The 12,149-nt window shown below is 37.3% G+C and overlaps 1 protein-coding gene across 1 annotated transcript; it reads right to left on the minus strand.

Moving 5' to 3' along the window:
* Window positions 1–1,264: 1,264 nt before the first annotated feature.
* LOC148161181 (uncharacterized) lies at window positions 1,265–8,597 on the minus strand. Its single transcript, XM_088005645.1, has 2 exons — window positions 8,295–8,597; window positions 1,265–3,619 (listed from the first exon to the last, which is right to left on the minus strand). The coding sequence occupies exon 2, from the start codon at window positions 3,585–3,587 to the stop codon at window positions 2,088–2,090; it is 1,500 nt and encodes a 499-aa protein (XP_087861771.1). The 5' UTR covers window positions 3,588–3,619; window positions 8,295–8,597; the 3' UTR covers window positions 1,265–2,087.
* Between the last annotated feature and the right edge of the window lie 3,552 nt (window positions 8,598–12,149).

Raw genomic sequence — 12,149 nt, forward strand, 5'->3', positions numbered from 1 at the left:
TTATTTTTGATTTAATTATAGTTTTATTTTTCCCTTAAGGTCACTAAAGAGGAGAGCAATTTTTTATGTAGAAACTTGAATAGAGCCAAGATTTTATTTTGTATATTTTAAATTTGTTAAAATCTTTTGTTACATTCGAGTTTGAAATAAAACCTTACTTTGAAAAAAACAAAGTAGTTATCTTAAGGGATAACTATAAGCGTTGTCATTTGTAATCATGTACGAATGAGATTATCTTTTAAATTATCTTTGGTATTTCAGTCTAACAAACAGGAGCTGATGTGATCTTTGCTAAAGTCTCCAGGTTCAACATTTAGTTAACCTTTCACGCTATCTGCTGAGCATATCCATCAATGCTGCCACATGTGGTCTTGAAGACCTTTCATGACATCAGCAATAAGTTTCTTTTTGATTGAACGAGAATCTATTGATCCCATCTGAACACGAAAAATGTTGGGAAACATGGGATAGATTAAAACATATAGTTCAATTTAAATGAGTTTTATAGAGCTGAGCTGCTGTTCCTCAGTCTTTGTTTCACAGCTCACCTTCACCATGTCGCTATTTAGCTATAAAGACGCTATGAGTGCTGAAAATACATGCTGAAAATGTATGTTGTTTCTGAAGGAATCAGATGTGTATTTTCTATTTCACTTTTGGATCATTTCTCTTTTATCCTTGGCTTTAGCCTGTGAACCAGGACGTCTCAGAAGCCACTGGAGTTCTCCCAGTTTGACCAGCAGACTGAAGCCCTGCCTGTGGCCAGTATTCCCAGTGTAAAATACATTAATTTGTTTTATTGCACACTTTTATTCTTTCACGTTTTGTGTATTTTTCAGAGAAATATCTCAATATGAAGTACTAATGTATTAAGACAGCTAATGTAATGAAATAAAAATAATTAACTGTTAGAATTTATTTCCACTCTGCTGTCCATAGCAAAGTTAACTTTTATACTGTAATATTTTTGCAGGAAAAAAGAAAAATATGTAGCTAATGTCTGACAATGTCTGATTTATCAAATTTGTTACAAAAACGTCAAAAAATAAAAGGAAATAATTTTTTTTTCTTGTCATCTTGAAATGTTAAATGCACATTAAATTATGGAGTCAATATATTTCTGAATAAAATGCTGTAAAAGTGTGTGTCTGTTCATCAGTGTCAATATAAAAACTATCAGAATAATTTCTATCACATAAAAACATTTTGCTCTTTATTCAGAAATCACCCAAAACTAAATAATCATATTAAAAGTCAGAAACTCTGTGTAGTCATTTATTTGATAACCAAATATATTAGCATGTGAGAGAATGTGTCAAATATTAACTTAAAATACTTTGTAGAACGGCACTTTGTGAAGATCGGTCCATTCACTTGTATTAGCTTAAGTCAAAGGATATGCAAGTGATAAGTGACTTTGTAAGGACTTAATAAAATGCATATTTATATGTTTATAGATTAAATTAGTTTAAACTTTAAACAAAGATAGTGATCTTTAATAGAAAACAGAGACAGCATAAAATAGAAAAATTATAAAACTAAGACAAGCGACACAGCAAATTATTGGAGACAATAATCACACGTACTTTGTACAATCAAGAAAAATCAATGAAGGAAAATATGTTTATATTGTATATTGCATTTTCTAAGCAAAAGGGCATGCCAATTTATTTGAAAAGCTTTTATATAGACTGGTTAATATAATTTGAAACAAATAACATCAGTTTCAGTCTAGTTTTGCTGTAAAGACAAACCTATCAAAGATATTTTTAAAACTGTAAATTTCAGATCACAAAACAATAAAAATCTACAAATAGTACACAACAGCACATCTTATTTTGGATTAAAAAGGTATTAAAATAAATCTCAATCACCCCACTCATTCTCTCTATACAGAATAATACAAATCAATCCTGCAAGTTCATATTTTACATCTCTAAGCATGCAAATGTCAAGATCCAAATGATTGCATTTAAACAAATGTAAAAATTAAACAATTTTCCCACTTTATGGACATGAAGCCCTCCAGTTTTCATCTAACTGTCTTTTATATGGACGTCTACATAGGACATCTATGGAAAATTGTTCTACGGCTTTTCACCTGTGTGCCGCCTCATGTGCTGAGTTAAATTCCCTTTTTGACTAAAACTTTTTCCACAGGTCACACATGAAAACGGCTTTTCACCTGTGTGAATCATCATGTGCCGAGTTAATCTAAGTTTGTGACTAAAACTTTTTCCACAGGTCCCACATGAAAACGGCTTTTCACCTGTGTGACGCCTCATGTGCTGAGTTAAACTTCGTTTGTGACTAAAACTTTTTCCACAAGTCACACATGAAAACGGCTTTTCACCAGTGTGAATCATCATGTGCTGAGTTAAACTTTGTTTGTAACTAAAACTTTTTCCACAGTTCCCACATAAAAACGGCTTTTCACCTGTGTGAATCATCATGTGCCTAGTTAACTTCCTTTTTTGAATAAAACTTTTTCCGCAGTTCCTACATGAAAACGGCTTTTCACCTGTGTGAATCATCATGTGCCGAGTTAAACTAAGTTTCTGAATAAAACTTTTTCCACAGATCACACATGAAAACGGCTTTTCACCTGTGTGACTCCTCATGTGCTTAGTTAAATTCCCCTTTTGACTAAAACTTTTTCCACAGTTCCCACATGAAAACGGCTTTTCACCTGTGTGAATCCTCATGTGTTGAGTTAAACTAAGTTTGTGACTAAAACTTTTTCCACAGTTCCCACATGAAAACGGCTTTTCACCTGTGTGAATCCTCATGTGCTGAGTTAACTCCCATTTTTGAATAAAACTTTTTCCACAGTTCCCACATGAAAATGGCTTTTCACCAGTGTGAATCATCATGTGCAGAGTTAAACTAAGTTTTTGAACAAAACTTTTTCCACAGGTCACACATGAAAATGGCTTTTCACCTGTGTGAATCATCATGTGCCGAGTTAAAACAATTTTTCGACTAAAACTTTTTCCACAGTTCCTACATGAAAACGGCTTTTCACCTGTGTGAATCATCATGTGCTGAGTTAAATTCTGTTCTCGACTAAAACTTTTTCCACAGTTGACACATGAAAACGGCTTTTCACCTGTGTGAATCAATATGTGCCGAGATAAGCCAATTTTTCGACTAAAACTTTTTCCACAGGTCACACATGAAAATGGCTTTTCACCAGTGTGAATCCTCATATGAACATCAAGAGAATATTTGCAAGCAAAACTCTTTTTACACGTCACACAGGAGAAAGGTTTTCTTCTTTTCTGATTTTGCTTCTCAGCTTCAGCAGCTTCCTGGAAGATGACTTGCTTCTTGTGTGGTTCTGATTCAGTTTGGTTTGTTTGTTCATAAACAGGAACCACCATGCAGGTGTCAGTCTCCTGTTTTAATTCAAGCTGTTCTTCACCCTGACTGGAGTAATCTTCTTTCTCTTCCACTTTTATTTGTTGATATTCTAGATCCAGCTGCTCTTCTTTTATCTGTTGATCTTCTGGCTCTTCTTTTTCCTGTTTCACCTGCAGAGGTTCAAACTCGTCCTGGTCCAGAGTGGATTTCCTCTGGTTATACATCTCGTTCTCATAAACTTTATGTTGCAGGCAATCTGGAGAAGAAAACAGAAAAAAAGAGGAATTGTTAACGTTTCTGAAGTAAATAACAGACTTTCATCATTTAAGACAGAAATCACCAAATAAACACATCTGAAAATTCAAGAGTGCAGACATTCAGACAGAGTACACATATTCAGTTGGACATGTCCACACCAGTCCTTCGGGAAGTTACGTCCAAGATCGCTTAAAGTTTCTTGGACATTAAACTTCTTTACCTGTGTACAAAGTATCCCCTCAGTGCAGCAGTGGTTTGTTGATTGGGCTTTTATGGGATATTTGGTTTGACAGTCGCCACTACAATTCATTATAAATTATTAAATATTACAGCTACTAACACCACTGATATTATTTTATGTTGCTCGTGTAGCATAGACAAAAAGTAATGGTTTCTATTATTAGTATTAGTTTCTTTTTCTATTTTGAGATTTAATTAATTCATGTTTTTTATGTATATTTCTAATTTCGAGATTTGGCACCTATGGTAATTAACTTTATTGCAGTAGCAGAGAGCTACCAGTAGGAGGCAGTGTGCTCTCCTAATTGCTCCAGAATCTATATAACTGACAACCGGCTTCAGAATAGATTCCAGGAGGATTTGAGGAAGTACAAAGTGGTGTCTGCCTCGTTACTATATCCTGTTGGTCTATCCTGTTTATAGGTTAGTAGGATCGGTAATAGTTTTACTTTCATAACATAACCTTTAGAAGAATTTATTTAGTATTAACATACTTTTATAGAGTGTTTTAGTGTTTTGTTAACCGTTGTCATAGCAACTGAGCTAACGGGCACCGGGAAGAAAAAGAGCGACTGTGATCCTAGTTGGCTGAGGTTTTATGTACATGTCGTTTAATTTACTTTATCAGTTATGAATATATTATATATATATCATGAATATATATTATGAATATATTACCTGTCATCTGTTTATTTCTGTGAGAATGTTGCAGAAGCATAGATGTAGTTGCTACGGTGACTTACAGGTGCAAATGCGCAGCAACAGAAAACATGCAAACAAAAAAGAGACGCAAACAAATGATCTACAGTAAACAAGAAGAGATGACGCAAACAAAAAGCAAATAAAATACAGCAAACAAAAAGGAAATAAAATACAGCAAACAAAAAAGAGACGCAAACAAAAGACCCTCCTGCTTTGTTCGACCAAAACAACAGAAGATGCCTCAGCACCGCGGGATATTGTTGATCAGATCGACGGACTATGGACGTGAGGGCTCGACAGACAACGTTTCGCAAGTAAGATGGACATAATATTGTGTATATTTTGTGATTATAATATTTACTGTATTTATGTCCACCGGTGAAATATCAGCTAATGCTAGCTGGTATAGTGCTATAGTGCTTGGTGTTCAGTCCCCGCTCTGAAAGCTAAACGAGATTATTTTAAAAAAGTTTCAGTTATTTTCGAATACTGACTTAGATATCTGATGCAAGAGCCTATGATAGAAATGAAACAATATAATCTTATAAAAATCATAATATTACATGTTCACCAGCAAAGTTTACACAAATGGCTATTATTTAGTTCACTCTGTGAAAGTAAGATACCTCCCAAATCTCCCGTTTTTGTTTTGAAGGTTTAAAGACACGATGTGAGGAAGAAGAGAGAAATGTCTTTAAGGAGAGACAGATTCACTGCACAGCACGGATGAATCTCGCATTGGATTTTGGACCCAATCACTCTTAAGCTAGAACTCGTCGGCTAGAAAACATGAAAAATATATATGCGCGTGCAGCATGCGTGTACGCTAAACATGTATAGCTTAATATTATTCAGTATTAATCATTATTTATATTTATATAAATATGTATTGATAAGACGAGAACGGTCCATTAGGCGTCTGTCCTTTTATTATGTCTATGTGAGAAACGGCCGGTCTACGGAAGACGGGTCCTTTGAAGGCCATAAATATGGACGACCAGAAGAGAGAAGCTGTAGCCTCCGGCTAGCTGCCTAGCCTCCATCTCGGCGTTATGTTGCTTAGCAACCGAGACAACGTGAAGCACAGAGTGCCGAAGGAAAAAGAACGGACTAGAAGTTAGTTTTTTACTCTTTATTCCTGTATTATTATTCACCTTTTGTAATAAAGGCTGTTCCATAGTAAAAAAGAAATCTGTTTGATTCTAAAATGTTCAAACAAGGAATGTAAGCAAATTATTTTCAAATACTTTCTAGATCTCAGGGAGCTGTAAGATATTACAGTTAAATAAAACTATTATGTTTGAAGGCTTAGCTTTAATCAGTCAAACCGATTTGCTCAGGAATAAATTAAATACTTTAGTGAACCAACATTTTTTACAGCTATTACCTGGCTTAAAATTCCACCTCTACTCATAGGGGGAAACTAGCGGGAGTTTTTAAAATGATTTGCCGGGAGACGTGCGTTCTCTCTCGGTGTGCCGAACCTGGAGCGCCCGGCCAGCTGACAGCTGGCGAGGGGAGCTGGCTGTTAATGCAGCGGGAGCAGACATCTCCGAAAACGTCGGAGCAATATTGCAATTAAGTGATTTATTGATGAACCGAGCAGATATTTGAGATCTATACATCAACATTCTCACCGAAAAATCTCTTTTTTTGTTTGCATGTTTTCTCTGCTGCTGCGCATTTGCACCCGTCGGCCACCATAAGTTGTGCCATTATATGGAAAGATAAAAAGAAACTGTTCATTATAAAAACAAGCCTGTTGACAAATGAATGACAGAAAAATAAGATTGACACAATGTCTAATAAACAGAACAGATTCCAGGTATGGAGAGCCATTTCAGCCAAAATTAAATAAATAGGTGAAATAAAAAAATGAGTAAAATAAATCAATAAATGAAGAAAATGAGTGAAAGCATCAGAGGCCATCTTTCAGACATGCACCGTTGCTGTCCGTCCAGGAGTCCTCTGGTTGCCCAGACGTTGCACGGTAAGCTAACGCTGATGTTTGTTTTCCAACTACAGTCATATTTAATCAATAGGGGTGCTCAATTACGATAGCGGAAGGTTTTGACTTTATCTCGGGGGTAGGTGACAAACTGAACGCCGCCAGGATGTTGAGACCAGCTCGTCCTCTGATCCAATACATCTTAAACAAGGTGTTGCGCCTTTTTGTGCATTTCGGTACCATTACAAAAATAAAAAGGGACTCAAAGACCCTGATGAGCAGAAGTTTAAATTGCCTAATCAGCCACCGCTGTGTTCATGAGAGGAGAGGCTTGTTAACTGAGAAATAAATATGAAGCCTGAAAACCTAATATCTTAACGGACTGAATCCTTTGTGTTTTTAACTAATCTCTGCTGGGTTTGTGTGGCACAGGCAGTTGCCACGGCAACAGGTTGATTAAATGACATTAAAAAGGTAGGAGTGATTTAGAGTCGATCGCTGTTTTACCTTTGTTTACATTTGGTGTGACGCATTACAGCTGCTTGCCACTCTCATTCTCTCAGCTCGATGCTCCATAGAGGTGCCTATGGTTATTGCAGTTCACTTACGATGTACAGAAAAGTCTGCTCCTTATAGTTGGATCACAGCTGGTAAATAGGAAGGTGTCCCGAACCTTCAATCGTAAGCCAACTTCAGCGGCCGCTGAAGCTCTAAGTCCATGAGAGCCGCCAGCTCAAACACGTTCTGTCTGAGCGGCCACACGAAAAATAAAGTCAGGAGTAATAACACTATTTTCTAATGAAGTTAATGAGCTTCAGCTTATTGATAACCAGTTAGTAGGTCACCATCTTTCTTGAAGTAAGGGTAGGGTGTGACGCTAACCAACCAATTGGGGAAGTTGTAGCCTGATGAAGTGCCTCTCCTCATTTGCTTTTATTCTTTTTCTAAGTTTTGCAGGGAAAATAGAATGTGATAAATAAGAAAATAAGGAAATACTACATGATTAAGGGAAATTGGAAAATGGGAAAATTAAAAATTTTTCAAAGAAATGTTAAATGAAAAACAGATGAAAGAAAATGGGTAAATGAAAAAGGGGAATAGAGAAATTGATAATCTGAAAAATAAATAAATGAAAAAAATTGGGTTAATGAAAAGGGGAAATTGAAAAGTGGTTAAATGAAAAATAGATTAATGAAAAATGGTTAAATGGATAAAGGGATAAATAAAAAATGGATAAATTAAAAAATTGGGTTAATGAAAAAGCTAAATTAACCATTTTTTATTTATTTCACTCATTTTCTTCATTTATTGATTTATTTTACTCATTTTTTTTATTTATTTCACCCATTTATTTATTTATTTAATTTTGGCTGAAATGGCTCTCCATATTCAGGAGGATTTTAGAAATACGGAGTTGTGTCTCCCTCGTTATTTTAACCTGTTGTATTCTGTTTACAGGAAAAATCTGCGTCTGTTACACCGACACCAGCCCTATTGTGTGTAACACTTGCTTTACTAGCCTTGCGCTGAATTGTTCATATTTCTCCTGTTTACGAAAGTAAGTCTCAGCAGTTAAAGGAGGAGAGCCCCACGAAAGGTAACTGGTTTCATTTTCTCTCTACATAAATAAGCCATTCTCACAGCGTAGTTGTGATGTTTGCGTTCTTTTATCTGATATAAAAAAACATTTATACAGGAGGGGAACATTTACTAAAATGATCCTCATGCAGAAAGCTTCATACATTCAAACCTTAACCTGAATCCAAACGCTGGTGTTTCCTACCTATTCGGCATAAGATTATCTTGGGCTTCCGGGAGAAATCCAGCAGTCTGCGTTGATCATCCGTCTCTTCCTCTTGATGATTTCTTAAAACTCTGTGAATGTTTCTTCAGCAGCAGTCAAATGCTTGTTGATAAACTCGTTTAGACAAACTCTCGAAAATTCAACAAAGCAAACCATGCGCCATCTTCTTCTTCTTCTTCTTCTTCTAGTTGAATTTTTTTGGCGGTTGGCAAGAAACGTTAGGTAAGCATTATCGCCACCATCTGGTAAGGAGTTTGGACCACATGACAAAAAAATAAATAAAAAACTATATCCTATTAAACAACTTACGGCAAGGGCGTAGGTTCGGTCTAAGTTTTGGTGGGGACCTTGACACCCCCCCCCCCCCCGGCAGCACAGTGAAATGCCCAAGAGCACCGAACATTTTTGAGAAGGGGGGGGAAACCACATTGGCTTAATAACCCTTCCCCCCAACCATAACCATATCATACATCTTGTGTATACAACCAGATACAGTCATACTCAGCAGATCAGTTCAAGAACACTTTACTTTTTCCTTTACAAAATTCAGCAAACGTTACAAGTAAGATCAAAAGAAATATCCTCTGGATACAGCAAACACAATTGCAGATAAGAAGAAATCAATAATAAAATAAAATAATATATTGCACTAACAAAAAAAATAAACATGAATAAAATTCTCTGTATTATTGCAATGTTTGTTGTCACTCACATTCAGTGCTGACCTTACTGAACACCGGACTTTACAACAAATGCGTTGCGTGATAGATATCTAACTTATGGGTCCACTCACTGTACTTACAGCCGACGTAGCGAAATAACTTCTAATGTCTGTCCTTTTCTTTTTTGGTGGCGACATGGTCTCGGAGACTCAGAAGGAGACGCGTGTGTCCAGCTAGCCGCCGCCTTTTGCAGCTAATCAAAGAACGTCCGACGATTCAACTGACTCCCCCTCCCCCCACCCCCCCGACAGCACCGTTCCGACACGGTCTCGGAGGCTCATAATAAATGTCAAACTAAGAAGCTTCCGTTCCGCGCACCGCCTGTTGCTGCTAATCAAAGATCGTAGATCCACGTTCTTTGAGCCAATATGGCAAAAATTGGTCGGGACTTTTTCATATCCCGTGAATATTGGTCGGGACATGTCCCTACCGTCCCTACCCAAACCTACGCCCATGACTTACGGTGTTTTAAAAAATAAAATAAGGCCTCATATCCTCTACTTCCTGAATCTTTTTGTAATAAATCACAATATCAAATTTCATTTTCATGCTACCAAGGTTTCTAATTAACTTATTTCTTTGCATAAAATAATTCCTACAATTCAAAATAACATGTTCCACTGTCTCATCATTTCCGCAGTCAGATTTCCCTGTCTGATGTTTCCCTATCAGAAATAATGACCTATTTACTCCAGTATGTCCGATTCTAAACCGTGAAATAATGATCTCTTCTCTCCTTATTCTTTCTGTTCTTCTCATTTGACCAATAGTCTTTTGAATTTTATATAACCACCAGTGTTGTGTTCAAGACCACCTAACCCGAGACCAAGACAAGACCAAGACCAGAGTGTATCGAGACCGAGACAAGACCAAGACTTTTAGGGTCCGAGACCAAGTCAAGACCAAGACCGAGGGAAGTCGAGACCGAGTCAAGACCAAGACCAGCGGCCCGCGCTACATGACACAATAAAATGTAAAATATGATCAAAATTGCTTTTCAAAATAATCTGAAAGATCCATATTCCCATGAAAACACCTAGATATTAAATACTTAATACATTTTACCAATATTAAATATTCCATTTCTGTGCTACAATGTGTGATGGTCTCGTGCCATCCCTAAAAACATAACGTCTTGGGCATTTGCCCATATTGCTCATGTAAGAAACCACCACTGTCTGCACCATTAAACATAGCAATTGAGGCAATGCCCTGACGGTAAATAACGCTCAACTATGAACGTTGAGCGTTCATAGTTGAGCTGACCAAGGAGCAACAAGCAAGAATTAACCAACCAGAAGGCGCTCATCGTGACTGTTTTCACTCTCTATCCCAGTACATGAAGCCAGGTAGTCTGACACCATGGCAGACATTACAGCTGCCACTTTGAACAAAAACAATCAAAGAGCAATGTGCATGCTCTGCGTGCTCTTTCGTTCTTGTGTTTTAGTTATTTGTTAATTTAAATATCAACATACATAATTAAATAAAATAATGATGCAGCGTACACAGAGCATTACAAGAACAAAGAACGGGTGTTCTGTCAGGTCAGATCGTCATACACTTAACACAAACTCACGGTGTTCTGTCAGATCAGCATACGTTGTCAGATAGTCGTACGCTTAGCTCAGACATGCATTCGCTGTCATTACCATATGATTTTATTTAATCAGCAACATAGAATCATGACATAGATCATCATACACTTGGTTATTAACAGCTGTATGGCATCCAGCTGCAGCCAGACCTGCTTTAAATACACTTTGAAACCACGACAACGCATGTATATCTATCTAGTTATCATATTATGTCATATTATAAACAATTTAATGACTTATTTTCGTCATAACTTGTTGCGTATGCTGAACTGACAACTCCACTGACCGTCGGACTTCTTAATGCACATGCGCTGGCATGGTACTCACTGCATGTATGCTATTCTGACAGCGTATGGCTATCTGATAGAACACTGGCTACATCTGTCAGACACGTCATTACCATAAGATTTAATTTAATCAACAACATAGAATCATGATGTAGATCGTCATACACTTTGTTATTAACAGTTGTATGGCATCCTGACTTAGCGGTTAAGTGAGTCTTACACGGGCGTGTGTTGTAGCTGACTCCAGCTGCAGCCAGACCTTGCTTTAAATACACTTTGAAACCATGACAACACATGTATATCTATATAGTTATCATTGAAAACAATTTAATGACTTATTTTCGTCATAACTTGCTGTGTATGGTGAACTGACAACTCCTCTGATGGTCGGACTTCTTAATGCGCATGCGCAGGCATGGTACTCACTGCACGTATGCTATTCTGACAGCGTATGGTAATCTGATAGAACACCGGCTCTCCGTGAGTGACACTCCAGTCCTATCTAATAAGTAAAGAACTGTGGAGAAGAATCGACTGTTTCTGAATGTAACCTCACTATATTGCAGACTTTTGGACATAGCGTTATCCCATATATGCGACAAGTCAGTCAACACCTCCGCACAATAATTCAGGCAGTGAGTGACTTTTTTTCATCACAAATTCTTATGCGTCTCTGCAGCTAACTTTGCTAACATCATGTTAACGGAGTTTACCTTCTTTGAGCTACTTTTCTAAGTGACAAAAAAATGTAGACGTTGTCCCCACCGTCTGTGAAGGCGAAGCGATGTTGAGTTAGCTGTGGCCATCGGATTTCTTACTATTTTTGCAGCGCTATTATATTACTGACGATTAGACAAACATTTTCTGCCGCTGAGAGAAAACCACTGCGCATGTCCTGGAGCGCCGCACGAGTGGAAGGTGGGGAGGGGGAGCGGGGTAAAAGAAACACGTTATTGCTTGGATTTTAATCGGTGCTTTTTGCATCCACTGAAAACAATGATGTTAACAAATAAATTGGACAGTATGCTGTACATTTAGTGATATTTTCACAGTTGCGGTCTCGACTGGTCTTGAAATAAAATGCCGAGTCCTCAGAGCCCGAGACCGAGACAAGACCGAGACCAAATGCGGTCGAGTCCGAGATGAGACCATCAAAACATGGTCTTAAGACCGGTCTCAAGACCAATCCCAACTTCAAGTACCACAGCACTGGTGTTAAAACATTCA

Source organism: Poecilia mexicana, unplaced genomic scaffold (assembly GCF_051168715.1).
Source record: "Poecilia mexicana isolate PSO_F unplaced genomic scaffold, ASM5116871v1 scaffold_1, whole genome shotgun sequence".
Taxonomy (NCBI): Eukaryota; Metazoa; Chordata; class Actinopteri; order Cyprinodontiformes; family Poeciliidae; genus Poecilia; species Poecilia mexicana.